The 20,095-nt window shown below is 35.4% G+C and overlaps 2 protein-coding genes across 2 annotated transcripts; one reads left to right on the plus strand and one right to left on the minus strand.

The window, feature by feature from the left end:
- The first annotated feature begins 1,107 nt into the window (after positions 1-1,107).
- papss2b (3'-phosphoadenosine 5'-phosphosulfate synthase 2b) lies at positions 1,108-10,084 on the plus strand. Its single transcript, XM_048170174.1, has 12 exons — positions 1,108-1,271; positions 2,844-2,958; positions 3,200-3,435; positions 3,545-3,683; positions 4,325-4,443; positions 4,584-4,697; positions 4,992-5,103; positions 7,039-7,244; positions 7,351-7,486; positions 7,732-8,000; positions 8,136-8,365; positions 9,118-10,084. The coding sequence occupies exons 1-12, from the start codon at positions 1,245-1,247 to the stop codon at positions 9,257-9,259; spliced, it is 1,845 nt and encodes a 614-aa protein (XP_048026131.1). The 5' UTR covers positions 1,108-1,244; the 3' UTR covers positions 9,260-10,084.
- On the minus strand, positions 9,892-16,939 carry atad1b (ATPase family AAA domain containing 1b). Its single transcript, XM_048170175.1, has 10 exons — positions 16,691-16,939; positions 15,180-15,367; positions 13,694-13,792; positions 13,456-13,576; positions 13,169-13,369; positions 12,812-12,918; positions 12,628-12,717; positions 12,453-12,503; positions 12,249-12,373; positions 9,892-11,233 (listed from the first exon to the last, which is right to left on the minus strand). The coding sequence occupies exons 2-10, from the start codon at positions 15,351-15,353 to the stop codon at positions 11,113-11,115; spliced, it is 1,089 nt and encodes a 362-aa protein (XP_048026132.1). The 5' UTR covers positions 15,354-15,367; positions 16,691-16,939; the 3' UTR covers positions 9,892-11,112.
- Between the last annotated feature and the right edge of the window lie 3,156 nt (positions 16,940-20,095).

Below are 20,095 nucleotides of genomic sequence, written 5' to 3' on the forward strand. Positions count from 1 at the left end.
TCACCGTATCTTAATTATGATGACACAATAATCAAAGATAAATCATCCCTTATAGCATGTATATTTATTTTCTTTTATTTGTTGTGGGTCAGACTGTTTAAACGAAATAGAAAATGGAACGGGACGTTTGAACTCTTTTATTGTGCTGTTTTCTGTCTCTTTAAACCAAAACACATAAAGTGACCCAAGCACTGGCTATTCTTCCGGTAGTTCTTCATAGTTAGTTGTAGCTATGTAGTCCCATTTAGAGCTCTGGTAATCCAGATTTGGTGATCTGGAATAGTTTGAATCTGAATCATCCAATTCAATCTTGCATTTGAAAAAACAGCACAAAAGTAGATTGATTATCTGATCCTGGGATTTCCAAATCTGGATCAGTCTGATCCAGGGTAAACTTTTTGAACAACTGGGCCCTAGGATTCAAAACAAAGAGCAAAAATTTAAATAGATAGATAGATAGATAGATAATATAATTTGTAATTAATAACTTAATTACAAATTATATTATCAAATCCAATGAGCTGGCTGTTTGCAGAGTGCTGTGCCGAAGCATATTCATGGAAAGTTGACTGGAAGGAAAAAGTGTGGTAGGAAAAGGTGTACAAGTGAAAGAAATGACCGCAGGCTTGAGAAGATTTAAGAACTTAGGAGAGCTTCAAAATGAGTGGACTGAAGCTAGAGTCAGTGCATCAAGAGCCACCACACACAAATATGCAAAATAGAAGCATTTGCATTAGTGAACTCAGTAATTAGTGAAATTTGTAACCACACTGTATAGCAAAGGTTTTTTTCTGTATATTTTTTTCTTTCCCTTTTTCTGTTTCATCATGCTGAGGGTCCATGAAGTCTATAGGGGGTCGGCTGGGCTTATATGTAAAATAAATGTCTTTTTAGTGGTTCCATGAGATTGAAGTTGTCAACCCCAGATCAGAGCAGCAATAATCATTTAATAATGCTTTTTTTCCCCTTCATGTTTGTGTCTTAATGTATCTGTGTTGTATTATTCCGTGAGCTGTGAGAGAGATGTTGAGTAATAGTAACTGAGAATCAGTGGAGTCAGTGTGGAGTCGTGATGGTGACGTGAGCAGCGCACGCTGATCTGAGGGTGGGAGGATTTCAGGAAGAGCGCTGAGTGCTACGTGTCCAGTCTATCCTGACTTCCACAAACTTCTCTTTCTTTTACTCCGTGTTAGTCGGGTCACATCTTTAGAAAGCTTCGACAAGCGTGTTCGCGTTGTGACATCATGTCTGGTTTGAAAAAACAGAGAACGGTAGGCTAGTTCAGCTTTTTCTTTCTTTTGTTTCTTTCTCGCTTAACTTTTAAAAGTTGCATCGATACGAAATATGAAATTTCAACAAACTTTACAACATATAAGTATTTTGTGTTAATAGTAATGGTTTAAGAGCATGTATTTCTCATTAAAAACTTTATTTTGAAAGGCTCTACATTTACACAAAGAATTGTTCGAGTTAACTGATCCGTGTGTAACTTAGGGAACTACTTACTGGATAAATATGGAGTGACAGCCACTTAAAATAACACAAGTGTTTTCTTTCGGCTGAACGAAAATGTAAATCTGTGATGATGTGGCAGGATGTTGTGATTCAGGTTTATCTTGTGCATCACCTTGTCTAGATTTGGCATATAACTTAAAATGTTTAGGAGTTTTGTTTAGTATATAACTGTCTCTATTGTACATGTCAGAACTATAATTTGCATGCCAAAATGCTGCATAAAGTGTTTTCTGGGTATCTGCAATATAACCACACAAATCCCATGTAAGATTAAAAAAAAAAAAAAAAAAAAAAAATCTGTCATTTACTCACCCTTTTGTTGTTCTAAACCTGTATGAGTTTCTTTCTTCTGTTCATGAAGAAAGAAACTCTGTCGGCAGTTGACAGTAGCCACTGACTTCCAAAGTAAGACAAAAAAAAAAAAAAAAAAAAAAATCTTCAAAATAACTTCTTTTGTGTTCAGCAAAAGAAAGAAACTCATACAGGTTTGGAACAACTTGAGGGTGAGTAAATGATGACAGAATTTTCATATTTGGGTGAGCTATCCCTTTAATGTTATTTGTAACTCGGTTCCTTATGAATCCAGATTTTGCATATCCTCAGTCAAAGGGACGCTGTGTACCAATGGGAATTAACAAACCCCAGGGTTACTTGCATCAAGCTGGGATTTCCTGTGTATCCAAGGAGGTTGGGTGGAGAGAGAGAGAGAGAGAGAGAGATGGCTCTAATCCAACTGGCCACCTCTCCATGGTCCTGCGTGAATGGCCTTTTTTGTTTCTTCATTTCTCTTTCCAAAGCCGCTCCCTCCTCAATCCTGATGATGGAATTTGATACACAGAAATATAATCCACAAGACCACAATTGTGTAAATTAAACTGTTAAAAAAGATGTGTATTTGTTTTTTTTTTTTTTTTTTTTTGTAACATGCCATTCTTACTTATCAGTCAAATGGCTCTGGGAAGCTAGATGTTTTTCATGAACTTAAAATTAAACGGACAGTTCATTAAAAAATGAACATTTTATGATCATTTATTTACCCTCATGTTGTTCCATACTTGTATAACTGGTATGTCTTTCTTCTGTGGAACAAACAAGAAAATATTTTGAAGAATGTTGTTAACCAAACTGTTTAGGTGAACATTGACTTCCATTGTTTGAACAAAAAAACATTGATACATTTTTCAAGGTATCACTTTTGTGAATCTGACCCATTGTCCCTATGGAGTTGTATCGGTAAAGATGGAAATAATGCTTTAGGCTCAGATTTGCAAATTGTTCTCAAGCTTACTTTTCACATCATGTATATCCACTTTTCATTTTGTATATAGGACATTCAGAGAGCAACCAATGTTGTGTACCAGGCTCACCATGTGAGTAGAAGCAAGCGTGGCCAAGTGGTTGGAACCAGAGGTGGATTTCGTGGATGTACTGTTTGGCTGACAGGTGGGAAACTTTCAGGAGAAAATTAAATAGATCAAATTATAAGGATAGTTCACTCAAACTGATGCAAATTCATCACTTACCCTCATGTTCAGACCTGTACGACTTCCTTTCTTCTGTGGAACAGCGATGTTAGGCTGATTGATAGTCTCACTATTCACATAAAATATTGCATAATTTTCCATACAATTAAAGTCTATTTATGTGAATTTAGAGTAGCTTAGTTCTATATTTTTCCCTACAGGGCTGTCTGGTGCTGGAAAGACTACAATTGGATTTGCTCTAGAGGAATATCTAGTTTCCCATGCCATTCCTTGCTACTCGCTCGACGGTGATAATATTCGTCATGGCTTGAATAAGAACTTGGGCTTCACAGCCACAGACAGAGAAGAGAACATCCGACGTATTGCTGAGGTGGCCAAACTGTTTGCGGATGCCGGACTGGTTTGCATCACTAGTTTCATTTCTCCGTTTACAAAGGTGTGGTGATATTTAGTGACATCAGAGGATTCTAAATTATGAAATTTTTTTTTTTAAGAAAAAGGAAACAGGATGGATTGAGAGGATGATTTTATGTGTGTCACAACAGGATCGAAACGATGCCAGGAAGATTCATGAGAATGCAGGCCTGCCATTCTTTGAGGTGTTTGTAAATGCCCCACTGGAGGTGTGTGAGAGCAGAGATGTCAAAGGACTTTACAAAAAGGCCCGTGCTGGAGAGATCAAAGGTATTTTTAAGGTTTTTTGGGAAAATAAATCTATAAATGCATGGCTTATAGCCTATCATATTTACCTTCGATAGAAGAGAATATTTTAACATTGAAAACATTACACAGTAACATTTTTTTTTTTGGATTTAAAAGGATATTTTACCCAAAAAATTAAAATTCTCTCATCAATTATTCACCCAAAACCTGTATGAATTTCTTTCTTCTGCTGAACACAAAAGAAGAAATTTTGAAGAATGTCAGTAACCAAACAGTTGGGCCCTACTGACCTCCATTTCCCCATACTATGGAAGTCATTGAGGCCCATCAACTGTTTGGTTACCCATATTCTTCAAAAAAAAAAAAAAAAAAAAAAAAAAAAAAAAAAATACATTAATATATATATATATATATATATATATATATATATATATATATATATATATATATATATATATATATATATATATTTATTTTATTTTATTTTTTTTTTTTTTTTTTTTTTTCAAAATTCATACAGGTTTGGAACAACTTTAGGGTGAGTACATGATGACAAAATTGTAGTTTTTTGGGTGAACTATCCCTTTAATAATTCGGAGCACTCATTTGCCAGTAATGAGAGTATATAGAAAACGTTTCATCTATATATTTTTTTAATGTAGGATTTACGGGAATAGACTCTGACTACGAGAAACCTGAAGCCCCTGAGCTTGTGCTGAAGACTGGAGAGCTCACTGTCAATGACTGCATTCACCAGCTAGTGGATCTCTTGAAGGAACAGGTGGAACAGTCTTTCATTTCTGGTCATCAAACAGATAATGTGTTTTGTCAGATGTCCCTTTCTTTGTGCCAGCTGACAGACTGTCAGTATTCTGTTGAGCAATGTTAAAACGTCACTGACCAGATGATTCGCTATCACAGGATATTGTGCCCACTGGTGTGACAGAGGAAGTGAATGAGCTCTTTGTTCCTGAAAACAAGTTGGACCTGGTGCTGAGTGATGCCAATATACTCCCTACTGTAACCATCACGGAGGTAATGCAACCCTTCATGAACACACACATGCCCTACTGCTGTGGGATTCAACTGCCTTGCATGTTACACCACAGGCATTTCTTCATAGTTCAGTTAACTGAGAGCTTTTCACTAACCTGGTGTTTGGAAACGGAAGTCTACTGCATAATTTACATTCTGCAACAGCAACTGAAAGAATTACTGGAGTAAAAAGTGAAATGTCGAAAGTCGTAGTTGTTATTTTGTGGCAAACTGTCTTTCTTTTCGTGAAAAAAAATGAATGTTCTGTTTGTGTGTTTCTCTTTGGCCTTGTAGCTGGATTTGCAGTGGGTGCAGGTTCTGGCTGAGGGCTGGGCGACTCCACTGAGGGGATTCATGAGAGAGAGAGAATTTCTGCAAGTCTTGCACTTTGGAACTTTGCTTGATGGTAAAGACGTTTTCAAACTGAAACAGAAAGCCAATAAAAAACACACTACCGTTCAAACGTTTGGAGTCAGTATGAATTACTAAAAGGAAGAAAGAAAGAAAGAAAGAAAGAAAAAGGAAAATAAATACTTCCAAGGACTCAAAATTTATCAAAAGTACAGTAAAGACATATATTTATTTTTCAAATAAATGCTTTATTCATCAAAGAATCCTGAGAAAAATATCTCACGGTTTGCATAAAAATATTAAGCAGCACAACTTTAAAACATTGATAATAAGAAAAAATGTTTATTGAGCACCAAATCAGCATATAAGAATGATTTCTGAAGGATCATGTGACACTGAAAATTGGAGTAATGACTGCTGAAATTTCAGCTTTACATTTTAAAATGTATATAAAAAATAAAATAAAATGAAAAAGTTATTTTATAATTCACAATATTACTGTTTTTACTGTATTTTTGTTTAAATAAATGCAGCCTCAGTGACCATGAGAAACTATTTCAAAAAACAAAAACTTTTGAACGGTAGTGCATTTAACTTAATTTATTTATTTATAATATAGCTATAATCAGTAATATTTAATACCTTAATTTACATTTATCTAGTTAATGCATGAAAAAGTTTGAACCCCTTCAGAATCTGTGAAAATGAGAATTATTTTAATAAAATAAGAGGGATAATAAAAAAATGCATTATTTTTTGTTTAGTACTGTCCTGAGTAAGATATTTTACATAAAAGATGTTTGCATTTAGTTCACAAGACAAAACAATAGCTGAATTTATTAAAATAACCCCATTCATAAGTATGTGAACCATTGATTCTCAATACTTTGTGTGGTTACCTGATGATCCATGACTGTTTTTATGTTTTGTGATGGTTGTTCATGAGTCTCTTGTTTGTCCTGAGCAGTTAAACTGAGTTCTGTTCTTCAGAAAATTTCTCCAGGTCCTGCAGATTCATCAGTTTTCAAGCTTTTTTGCATATTTGAATCCTTTCCAGCAGTGACTGTAGGATTTTGAGATCTGTGTTTTCATACTGAGGACAACTGAGGGACTGAAACACAACTATTAAAAAGGGTTCAAACATTCACTGATGCTCCAGAAGGAAACACGATGCATTAAGAGTCAGGGTGTGAAAACTTTTGAACAGGATGAAGATGTCACAATTTTTCTTATTTTGTTTAAATATCATTGTTTTTCATTTAGTACTGCCCTTCGGAACCAACAGAAGATACCTGCATGTTTCCCCGCAGAAAAATTAAGTACAATTTACCTTGATATTTGAATTCAAAAGTTTTCACCCCTTAGCTCTTAATGCATCATGTTTCCTTCTGGAGCATCAGTGAATGTTTGAACCTTTTTTAATAGTTGTGTTTGAGTCCCTCAAGTTGTCCTCAGTGTGAAAAGATGAATCTCAAAATCATACAGCCACTGCTGGAAAGGGTTCAAATATGCAAAAATGCTTGAAAACTGATGAATCTGCAGGACCTGGAGGAATTTTCTGAAGAACAGAACTCAGTTTAACTGCTCAGGACAAACAAGAGACTCATGAACAACCATCACAAAACATAAAAACAGTCGTAGATCATCAGGGAACCACACACAGTATTGAGAATCAATGGTTCACATACTTATGAATGGGGTTATTTTAATAAATTCGTTCATTTTGTCTTGTGAACTAAATGCAGACATCTTTTATGTAAAATATCTTACTCAGGACAGTACTAAACAAAAAATAACATGCATTTTTTATTATCCTTCTTATTTTATTAAAATAATTCTCATTTTCACAGATTCTGCAAGGGGTTCACATACTTTTTCATGCCACTGTACATGTATTCAGTTAGCAGATTTAATTAATAATATCCAACATAACGTAACATTATTATTATAAATCATAATAAAAATAGTAATAATAATCTTTTGTGTTTAGGTGGGATCATCAACATGTCTGTTCCTATTGTGCTGCCCGTATCCAAGGAGGACAAGGAGAGGCTGGATGGTTTTACTGCTTTTGCCCTGGAGTTCAAAGGTCAAAAAGTGGCACTCATGCGCAACCCTGAGTTTTATGAGCATCGTAAAGAAGAGAGATGTGCAAGGCAGTGGGGGACAACATGCCCGCAACATCCGTACATTAAGGTGAGAAGGCACATCTCTGTGTCATTGCATTTATAATGATTGTATGTTATAGCTTTACTTCTTAACATAATCATACAATTAAATTACACCTTTTTGCTTTGTACAGATGGTAATGGAGAGCGGTGATTGGCTGGCCGGTGGAGACCTGGAGGTGTTTGAGAGACTTAGGTGGAATGATGGTCTTGACCAGTACCGTCTCACTCCGCGGGAACTAAGACAGAAATTTAAAGAAATGAGAGCAGGTAAAAGCGAAACACAGAGTACTACAAAATAAAAAAAACATGCTCTTATTACGATGAAACACACTATAATGAAGCTGTAACAAATTTTAACACTACCCCTAATCTTCCTAAAAAAAAAAATTCTGTTGTTTATGTTGCATATTTCGAGTCCATGTTATTATTTTTTTTAAGGAAAAAAAAATTCTTCCCATAAGTATTTTTTCTAGTGCAACAAAACTCACTGCAATTGTGCCTTTTCCTGGCAGATGCCATTTTTGCATTCCAGTTGCGTAATCCTGTGCACAACGGCCATGCTCTCCTGATGCAGGACACTAAACGTCGCCTGCTAGAGCGAGGCTACAAGAAGCCTGTGCTGCTTCTGCACCCTCTGGGTGGCTGGACAAAAGAGGATGACGTACCGCTGGACTGGCGCATGAAACAGCATGCTGCTGTGCTAGAGGAAGGAGTGCTGGATCCAGAAAACACCATTGTGGCCATTTTCCCCTCACCCATGATGTATGCTGGGCCTACAGAGGTCAGACTCATGCTGAACATTTTACTCTGAAACAAATTCAAGAGTCAGCTTAATAAGGCCTTTTTTATTACAAATAATTGAATTTGTGAGTCAAAACAATTCTGAACAGGGCAAAAATTCTAAACGTCCTTATAGGTACAGTGGCATTGTCGGGCCAGGATGATCGCGGGGGCCAACTTTTACATTGTAGGACGAGATCCAGCAGGTATGCCTCACCCGGAGACAAAGAAGGACCTGTATGAGCCCACACATGGTGGAAAAGTGCTGACCATGGCACCAGGCCTCACCTCTCTAGAGATTATTCCCTTCAGAGTTGCTGCATACAACAGAGTTAAGAAGGCCATGGACTTCTATGACAAGGAAAGGTGCGTACATATTTCATTTCAGCCCTCTAAACTGCACTGAAATGTGTGTTATTATATATTAAGGCTGTGAATTGTTTAAATTTGCAATAATAAATATATGTACACATTGAACTCCAAGTTTATGTAGAATCAAGATGAAGTATATTTTACATAATGTTTAATGCACATCCTTTTAACTTTGAATATATTTGAAAGCCATCATTTTTAATATATTTTTTAAAAATTCTGTCTGTTTTGTTTTTCATTTTATCAACAATAATTACAGAACATGTTCAATCTTATAACAACTTTAATTTAAACCCAGAACAATCGTTGGTTACTTTATTTTGTCACAGTGTAATTATACACTTAAGTACTGACTGAGTAATATTAATGAACAACATGTACTTACTATAGGGTAAGGTTTGGTTTAGGGTTAGTTGCATGTAATTATGCATAATAAACTATTACTACTATAACAAGTACATGTAACAAAGACACAAATAAAGTGTCACCCAATCGTCACATAAGCCCATTATAATGAATGTGGCATTTAGCTTTATTTATTTAGAGTGAAATAACATCTAATAACAATATTCCTTTCCATATTCCATGAATTTCATTCATTTTTAACTTTATTTGTACATTATTTTTAATCAGATTAAGTATTAAAATCACTACGCTATCGATATTTATAGACATTTGTATATACTTGTATATACAGTATATTTGTATTTACTGCAGCTCAAATCAACTGCATTTCTGCTTTTCAGACACGGTGAATTTGAGTTCATCTCGGGGACCAAAATGAGGAGCCTTGCCCGCAGCGGAGAGAACCCCCCCGATGGTTTCATGGCACCCAAAGCGTGGAAAGTCCTAGCTGAATACTATAGTTCTCTGCAGAAGGACCAGTGAATATAAGACACTGGATGGACGGTATGCAGATACACAGTAAAGGTTTAAGAAAGATGCATTATTAACTACAATCCTACATTGTAGTAAGATTTTTTTAGAAATAAACCTTTAAATCTAGACTCATGTTCCATATTTTTAGATAAATGCTATCTATATTTATTCCCTGCAAATTACTTTAAAATACCATATATTTCGTTTCCACCCAGTATAAAAGCATAGATGGATCAAATCTTACAGCTACTGCTGTTTCAGATGAGTTATATAGTTGTAGTCTGATCAAAGTATGTCTGACAGCAATAGGACCAATGTCTTGCCTACCTCAACTGGAGTTTTATTCGGATAAATGCTTGTCTTGGAAGTTTTTTCCACCAGTGGAGAACGCCTTGTTCTCATTTTATACACAGATGATTCTTTAACATTCATTATATGAATTTAAAAACATTCAGTGCTGGCAGCAGAGTATAACCACAGTATTGTCTTGCACTTCCATGTCATTGTACTTCCATGTGCCTTTATGTAAATGTGGCATTACTGTTACATTCCCAAATGAACAAGTTACTGTAAAGAGTGATGTATGAATGTGAAAGATTTGTGCTGAATGCATAAACATGAAACTCTTGAGGAATCCAATGTGAAGGAACAAGAGCATATTTATTGTCTTGCCATTTTCTTATTGGACTAACCTAAACATATTTATTCTCTCACAGGAAATGTATGTACTGCATTCTACTATTTGTGCAAATTTGTGAGATTTACACTTTGTCATTTCTTACCTTATTTGATATGTGCATCAGGCAGTAATTCCAATAAACTTAATTAAGAGTATGCAATGGTTATCCAACTCTTGTACAGTGTAAACAAAACATTTTAAATATATTCTGACTTGATAAACACATTTAAACCGAAGAGACCAATGGACTACTGCGGATTAGGAAACCTAATAACGGAAAAAGACTTTCAGCATTCTAAAATGGTGCATCAATCCATAAACATTTCTTCAGAAGAATATTGTTTCTTTCCACTTATTCAATACTCCTTTGCCCATTCAAACCCCAGAAATAACACCAGACTGATGAGTACATACGTAACAGCAGTGGCTTGGCACTGGCCCCAAATATTTTGTGCAAGTGTGTTTCGCAGATAAATATTTATACAACAGGCCATTACACTCCCTTTAATCTAGGCTAAATTCGACACTTAAAACATTTTATTCAGTGTAAAAAGCCAAAAAAATCTATACTCATCGTTCAAATCATTCACTCACTGGGGCAAAACAGTTGAAAGTTGTTAAAAGTGTTACTGATCCCACTTCATTCTTACAGATCAGCTGAAATGTTACATGGTTGGCGATGTAAAAAATAATTCTTGCAGGGGAAATTAGTTGCCTTATACATAACTGGTAATATTAACTACACATTTATGAAGATGTTGCCCATCTTCTTAAACAGCTCACAGAGTTTTTTTAAACAAACACAACCCAAACCAAACCTATAAAGACACAATGGACCTCATTCTTGGAACACAAGCAGAAGGAGTTTTATGTAAATCATTCATTCTTTCATAAACAGTCCCATTGACTCAAATGTGACTATTTACTTAAGAATGGTTTACTCAGATTTCACTCTTTTTTTTTTTTTTTTGAATAAGGCTCATTGCTTGAATGGCAAAAACAGAGTATGGAAATTACAGTGCAAAAAAAGATGATTAGAGAAAAAAAAACTCTATTCCACCATTTGTAAATCCTGAGTTCCCCCTTTTACAAAACATGACATATGCCACCAAAAAAAAAAAAAAAAAAAAAAGACCAAATTTAGTTTTTTTTTTTTTTTTTTTTTTAAATAGCAGCATCACATTCAGTCCAGTGGTACGTGCATAAATGCCTCTTGCACTCCTGCAGTTTTAGACTTCTTCATCTTCTCAATTGCCTTCTTCATGTCTTCCTGCCCGATGGGACGGATGAAGTCTTCCACTGGACTGTCATGGGATGGAGGAAGATTAATAAGTTAGCAGCGCAGATCAATTTCACATTACATCAAATGTAAAATATTTACACTCTAGACATTATGTAATACATTATTAATACAATATTAATACAATATTAATAATACAAGCCTCAAATTTCAGATAAAGATGAAAAAAGAGCCTGTTGTGTTCTGTGCTATTTCTATATATAGAGTCTGAGGCTATGTCTATATTTAAAGGGATAGTTCACCCAAAAATGAAAATCATGCCATAATTTACTCACCCTCAAGCTATCCTAAGTGTATATGACTTTCTTATTTTAGCCAAACACAATCAGAGTTATATTAAAAAATATTCTGGCTCTTCCAATCTTTATAATGGGAGTGAATAGTAACCACAATTTTGAAGCCCAAAAAAGTGCATCCATCCATCATAAAAGTAATCCAAACGGCTCCAGGGGGGTTAATAAAGGCCTTCTGAAGCAAAGCTATTCGTTTTTGAAGAAAAATATCCTTTATAAACACAATAGACCTGATTCTTGGAACACAAGCAGAATGAGTTTTATGTAAATTGTTCATTCTTTCATAAACTATCCCATTGGCTCACCTTTTTATGTAAGAATGGTTTACTCAGATTTCGCAATTGTCATGTTTTGCCACAGGACCGCAATTGTGAGTAATTCTTCTGTCTTCTTTGCAGTAATGTAATATCAAAGGAACATTTACCTTCTTCAGCAACACTATGAAAGTGAATAGCAGACACAACCATAGATCTCCAAGGGTCCAATATGCGTCACGACTAAAGATGTGTCATTGTTTTCAAATACCTCCACGTTTACAGTCTACACTTCAACGTGAAAACATTTTTTCAAAATTTACCTACTTGGGTGAGCACTTTCAAAAACCTCAGTTTTTGTTAACAAAAACACAGTCTCGATGTGGACAGAAGGCCCAAACAAAAAAGATGCGTTTTCAAAAGAAAACGTATTGGTGTGGACAATGCCTGAAGACCTCTGATAAGTGTTTACCTTTCTTGGTGCACAAAGTCACGCACACAAAGCAGAGCAGCATCTCGGCACATCTCTCTGAGGTCACTTCCTGAGAAGCCATCAGTCTGTTTTGCAATGTCACCAAAGTCCACAGCAGACTCCACCTTCAGAAAATAAAAAAAATAGTCATTCAGCATTTGCAACTTTCAATAGCAACAACAATCCAATTAACTGAATACTTACATTTTCATTCTCCAGGATCAGTTTCAATATGTCTTTCCTCTGCTTGACATTCTAAATACACACATGACAAACGATCATTTATAAGAATCACTACAGAGTTTATTGATTCAACAATAAAAGTGAACATTTCTTTAAAACCATCAAACATATTTTGAGCTAAAATCAGTGGACTTACCGGCTGATTGATGTGAAATCTTGTAGGCATCCTTCGGAGAATAGCAGAGTCAAGATCTTGTGGCCGATTTGTGGCTCCCATTATTATGACCTTTGAGAACACAATCACAACACTGACTTGGATCTTGGGTCACTGATCAAACCAGTAAACCTCACAAGAATTGTACACAGATGCGGAATTGTACCTGGCAGTTGAAGTCAGTTTCCAGCCCGTCCCATAAGCTCATGAACTGAGCCTTCATCATGGCAGTGGCCTCATGATCTGAACTTGAGCGATTCCTCAAAAAGGAATCTAAGACATGATGATGAATAGAAGTTAATAAAAAAAAAAAGACAAATATACAGAATCTTCCACTTATTGACATATTATGTGATTGCAAAGGAGCAAAAGGAACCAAGTTCAAAAGTAGATTGAATCCATAAATGTGCCATGAAGCTAAACTGCTGCAAAAAGCAAAGCGTAAAATTGTTCACTACTGAGATGTCAATATTAGGGGTGGATGAAGGAAATGCAGAGCATAAAAATCAACATAAGTATTTACCAATCTCATCAATGAAGATAACAGAGGGCTGTAGTTTGATTGCCAGAGAAAACACAGCTGCGGCTAGTTTCTGGGACTCTCCGTACCATTTGTCAGTGAGAGTGGAAGGCTGCAGGTTGATGAAGCGGAATCCAGCCTCTTTGGCGGTAGCTTTAGCGATAAGAGTTTTCCCACAGCCTGGAGGCCCATACAGCAACACACCTGAAAAGATGACAAGCAAACCACCTTAGAATAAAGTGTGGAGTTGAGTTTTGAGTTGAGTGAAATATTTCCATCCTAGTGCCTACCTTTGGGTGGCTGAAGAAGCTTAGATCCTTCAAACAGATGCCTCTTCTGGATCGGAAGTATAACAGTGTCTTTCAGTTCAGTTATGACTTCATCCAGACCTGCAATGTCATGCCATGTAATCTGTGGACACACATAAATGATTTGTGTAACTTGAATTCTCTTAAAATACAAAACTAGACTGTGATAGAGAAAATGAACTACTGGTAAAGAAAGTCAGACGGTGACATCATTCCTCACCTGCATAGTCAACGGATCCACAAGATGAGCTGCAATGCTCATCTCATATTCAGAAAGCTTCACATTCTGCACTCCAATCTGCCGCATAAGCTTCTCTGCCTGTCAGGGAGAGATTTTTTTTTTTAATTATTATTATTAAACTCCAGCCTTTGGTGATGCTAAGGTTTGTCAAAAGTTATACTTAAAACTTGCAACATAATCCATTAAGTAAAAAATACAAGGCTTCCAAACTTGTAAATAAACATGTGGCAAATAATGGAATGAATTACAATATAATGACTTTCGAATGTTCTATATACATGAAAAGGAGATCTGACTTTGTACGATAAAAGAAAAGAATCAAATAAAAAGGGGCTACATTTGACTCGAGGATCCAATTTTTTTGAGTAATTAATCCCATGTTTTTTTTTTTTTTTTTTTTTTTTTATCATTACTGGTTACATATTTTGAAAAATAATTTTATAGGTAACGTATCCATAAAGAACAATTTCTACATATTTCAGAGCAGAGCAGGACAACAAATATTTGTATTTAACACAGTAGAAATTTTGTACTTATACAAACTGACAGAACTCCATTAAAGGGTTAGTTCACCCAAAAATGAAAGTTCTGTCATTGATTACTCACCCTCATGCCGTTCCACACCCGTAAGTCCTTTGTTAATCTTTGGAACACAAATCAAGATATTTTAGTTGAAATCCGATGACTCAGTGAGGCCTCCATAGCCAGCAATGACATTTCCTCTCTCAAGATCCATTAATGTACTAAAAACACATCTAAATTGGTTCATGTCAGTACAGTGGTTTAATATTAATATTATAAAGCGGCGAGAATATTTTTGGTGTGCCAAAAAAACTAAATAACGACTTATTTAGTGATGGCCGATTTCAAAACACTGCTTCAGGAAGCTTCGGAGCATAATGAATCAGCATGTCGAATCATGATTCGTGTGTCAAACCACCAAACTGCTGAAATCACATGACTTTGGCGCTCTGAACAGCTGATTCGACAAGCTGATTCATAACGCTCCGAAGCTTCATGAAGCAGTGAAACTGGCCATCACTATATAAGTCGTTATTTTGTTTTTTTTTGGCGCACCAAAAATATTCTTGTCGCTTTATAATATTAATATTGAACCACTGTACTCACATGAACTGATTTAAATATGTTTTTAGTACCTTTATGGATCTTGAGAGAGGAAATGTCATTGCTCCCTATGCAGGCCTCACGGAGCCATTGGATTTCAACTAAAATATCTTAATTTGTGTTCCGAAGATGAACGAAGGTCTTACGGGTGTGGAACGGCATGAGAGTGAGTAATAAATGACAGAATTTTCATTTTTGGGTGAACTAACCCTTTAAGAAACTATCCACAATATTTGGAGTCTTGGACCCTCACCTAACAGTTATATTGCATTGCTTTTCCATGCTTGGAAATCACAAAAACTCCCTGATATTTCTAATAAATTATATTTAAACTGCATACCTGTTTTTGTGCCTCAACTTTCTGTTTTCTTGTTGGATCAATAGCATCAACCATCCACTTTATTGTAAAATAAGTGACAGCACCAAATATTGTGAGGCGGAAGAGTAAACCTATGACCTCATTCCTGCCCAAAGGACGAGTGATATTGTCTGTAGGAATCTCTTTTAATACCATCTTCTCACATTTACCTGCAAAAGAAACACAATACAAATAGTATTATTACAAATCTAGTGGGTTCTAACTGATTTATTTTACTTTTCATCTACAAAAAAAAAAAAAAAATCATCTACAATAAATGAAGCTGTTCAGATGAGAGTATGGGCCTATCCCAGTACTCATAAACGCAGTTTCGGCTACTTAAAGAGATAGTTCACCCCAAAACAAAAATGCTGTCATCATTTACCCATCCTCAAGTTGTTCCAAATCGGTATCAATTTCTTTGTACAGCTGAACACAAAGGAAGATATTTTGAAGAAAGTTTGTAACCAGGCCACTTTGGGGCGCCATTGACTTCTAAAGTAGGAAAAAAAAGTACTATGGAAGAAACTGTTCTGTTTCCCACATTCTTCAAAATATCTTCCTTTGTGTTCAACAGAACAAAGACATTTATAGAGGTTTGGAACAATCTGTGGGTGAGAAAATGATGACAGAATTTTCATTTTTGGGTGAACTATCCCTTTAAGAGCATGTACACGACAGGTAGTAAGACTGTCCCAGGTCTGAAAAATGCCAAAGATCAGTGGTCTTCAATCCACACTATCTCAAATACTTCATCACAGCAGTATTTAGGCTAAGCGTATCCCATCATGCATCATGGCCCTAAATTGTGAGATGTCAAGAAAAGACTATTCAATGGAAGTTAAATTAATTACATATTTCATATAATTTGGTAGTAAAGTGTAGTTGCACATTGTATTAGTGCAGAACGGCTTTTTATCTATTTAGAAGCACTTCAATTATTTTGCTGACAAGTGCAAAGTATACAAAATCAAACTGTGTAAATAAAGCAGAGTAAAAACGCTAAGATGTAGTGTCCCATTGGGTTATCAAAAAACTTCTACACACACGAGGGGACTTTACGCCCACTCGAACACGTGGGCCAAATACAGGAAATACATTTTTTAAGTAGACAAGGGGCCAAGTGCAAAGACAGCAAACTGACAGGTATAAGGACAGGCTCTATGTGATGGCAGAGGCAACAATTTCATCTCTGTGTTTAAAGCATTCAATAAAGTGTTCACACCATGGCACACTATTGCGCTTAATTACCGTTCCACTATTAAAAAGACGTTATGTTTTGTTTTGAAATGGCACGAAGTTCTGTCCGGAGCATTTATTAAATGAAAATAGATAACGTTACACAGTACAGACGATCTCTTAAGGCAAATTTCAGTCAAAGCTCACTTGTTATAATAATCAGATGATGTGTCAGCGCAGTTTGCTTTCATTTTCACTGATGTTACTGAAATGTGGATCTTGTGACCTTCCTGTATCTCAAACAGATCACTTACCAGAAGCGTCTTTGTTATTGGGTCTTGGAAATATTGTTTAAAAATGCAGCTTCCTTTTAATCAAACGATTCATTTGCTTCCAGAAATCAGACTTTTTTCTTTTTACCACATATTATACTATTATTCCACCACCTTCTTCGTCGTCGTAGCCTTCTGCCTTCTTCTTCTTTTGTGTTTAATGGCGGTTGGCACACCAGATTAAGGTGCATTTCCGCCACCTACTGGGATGGAGCGATGTTCTAAATGCCCCACTGAGATTACAGTTTTTTACAGACGCTAGGACACATTTCTCAATACCTAGGTCACTTTTGCAAAACTCTTCACACAGTGAGCACAACAGAAGTCTGGGCTAAATTGAGGATCAAGTATCATTGCTTTGGCACAAAATGCATTCAATGACTACATCTCTCAAATTTCATGAATTCTTTTCTCACTCAGACACAACAACTGCCAAAGCTCTTTGTACATACAGGCCAATTTGTACATGCTTACATAGGCTACTGTTTTCAAAACTGTTAAACTTATGTTCAAAACAATAACATACAGTTTTTTACAGACGCTAGGACATATTTCTCAATACTTAGGTCACTTTTGCAAAACTCTTCACACAGTGAGTACAACAGAAGTCTATGTGGGCTAAACTGAGGATCAAGTATCATTGCTTTGGCACAAAATGCATTCAATGACTACATCTCTCAAATTTCATGAATTCTTGTCTCACTCAGACACAACAACTGCCAAAACTCTTTGTACATACAGGCCAATTTGCACATGCTTACATACTGTTTTCAAAACTGTTAAACTTATGTTCAAATCAATAGCATAATACAAAACTGAATAAGACAGCAATTTGCTACATTCCTACAGTAGTATTTTAATGAAATATATATTTAAATTGTAAAATTAAATGCTATAAAAACAATTGTACATTTGGACCAGCCTCAGCTGATTCTCATTGTAGATGAACATCTACACAGGTGTTACTCTTTCAATTTCATTACAAAAGGTGCAAAAAAAATAAATAAATAAATAAATAAACAACATAAAGTATTGACAAATTCTGCATCATGTCTGATTCATTCCAGTAACATATATTGTAGTGAATTATAAACAGAGATTATATGTCCTTGTTTTACACAGGGAAACACTGTATAATGCTACATGTTGTTAGTGTTTTTTAGGTCATTGTTTTGTGGGTGACAAAGTGTGTTTGTCGGCTGTCAACATTTGCTAGTCTTCTGGAAGAATGAGTTGATTTGAGACATGAATGAAGTGTTTTGGTAGTTGTAGTGCATTTTGAATGTGAAATGAACTGCTTTGCCAAGCTGAAAGTTGGTTATGAGAACTGTGTGAAGAGTTTTGAAAAAGTGACCTAAGTATTGAGAAATGTGTCCTAGCGTCTGTAAAAAACTGTAATACAAAACTGAATAAGACAGCAATTTGCTACATTCCTACAGTAATATTTTAATGAAATATAGAGTAGATTAGCATTACTATTGTATCTGTATCAGTGGATGGTGTGTATACAAATTCTTGTATTTTGGAATTACTCAGTGCAAAAAAATAAAAATTAAATAAACGACATAAAATATTGATGAATGCTGCATCATGTCTGATTCATTCCAGTAACATATATTGCAGTGAATTATAATCAGAGATGTGTCCTTGTTTTACACAAGAAAACATTGTATAATGCTACATGTTGTTAGTGTTTTTTAGGTCATTGTTTTGTGGGTGACAGAGTGTGTTTGTCGGCTGTCAACCTTTGCTAGTGTTCTGGAAGAATGAGTTGATTTGAGACCTGAATGTGTGTTGGTAGTTGTAGTGCATTTTGAATGTGAAATGAACTGCTTTGCCAAGCTGAAAGTTGGTTAGGAGAACTGTGTGAAGAGTTTTGCAAAAGTGACCTAAGTATTGAGAAATGTGTCCTAGCATCTGTAAAAAAACTGTAAATATACCACTTACTTTCTTTAAAAGAGATACTGATGCCAAACTATATATTATGCTGCCATAATCAATCATAGAACTAATCATTGCACAATATACTCTTTTCAATGCCTGTCGGGTTGCACCTCAATCTACACCTGCCAAGCATCTTAAAATATTTATTCCCTTTTTACATTTATCTGTTATTTTCTTTAAATGTGATGCAAAAGTTAGTTTTGAGTCCATCCATCCATACTTTACACTTTACTTTTTAAGCCTAAAACTCCACTTAGGCTATTTACCCATTTCCCCACTTCATTAACTGCTTTCTGCATAATACTTTCCACATGTACTACATTTCTTCCCCTAGCACCATCATACGCATATAAAGATTTACCAAATCCTTGTCCAATCATTGAAAATATGCCATTTATCATTTTACTGAATAAAACTGGGCTACACACACTTCCTTGTGGGGTCCCATTAACTGTTGAGTGAGTCCTAGAATTACTTCTTCCTGATCCTTACTTGTATGTTCCTATTAAGCAAAAAAGTCCATAATCCAATTGTAAATTTTTTTCCTTTTTCCTTTCTTATTCCCATCTTGTCTAATTTGATTAAAAGTCCTTCTTTCCAAAGCATCGTAAGCCTTTTCCACATCAAAGAACACCTAACACCTCCTTATTCACTATTGCCATTGTATTATGCCCTTTTCTAAAGCCACTCTGCATGTTAGATTTTTCCTTACATAATTTAATGGGGCAATTATCATTCTCTTCATCACTTTGCATAAAGAAATTGGTCTAATTTGATGCTATTGAGTGATCCTTGAGTGATAAATGGAATTATCACTCCATGTTTCTGAGAGGTATAGAGGTTTTCCCAACTCCCAAACTCTAAAATAATGTTCAGGGATACATCTGAAAGATATTTTATCAATTCATAACATATTTTGTCTTTTCCTGGAGATGTATATTTCACCCCTTGTAACACCTGCTTTCAGTTCATACATTGTAAAATCTGTATAATGTGCACCCAGATGGCACTTTTTGAACCAACACATTAGGATTCTCTTTCAAAATTTGTTCCCTTTGTACTCTCATTCTTTCCGATATTACTATGAACTTTAATGAAAGCTTTACTAATTCCTCTGCCTTTTCTTCATTAGTCATTATATCCTTTTATTAAAACTGGAATACTTTTATACATTTTCCCACCCATCTTCCTAATCGTATTCCACATATCACTAATATTTACATCAATTTCAGCACAGAATAGTCTGCAATAATTTCTTTTAGTTATCCTTATTACTTTTCTTACCTCTGCCTGAGTTCTCTTATAATTTATTAAATCATCAAAAGAATGATTTTTTTTGCAAACAAAGCAACCAAGTCGCTTCATAAAACTGAGTTTAAGCCACTGGGGTCACATGGAGTATACTTTAATGATGTCTTTTTCCTACCTTACTGGACCTTGGAG

Source organism: Megalobrama amblycephala, linkage group LG20 (assembly GCF_018812025.1).
Source record: "Megalobrama amblycephala isolate DHTTF-2021 linkage group LG20, ASM1881202v1, whole genome shotgun sequence".
Taxonomy (NCBI): Eukaryota; Metazoa; Chordata; class Actinopteri; order Cypriniformes; family Xenocyprididae; genus Megalobrama; species Megalobrama amblycephala.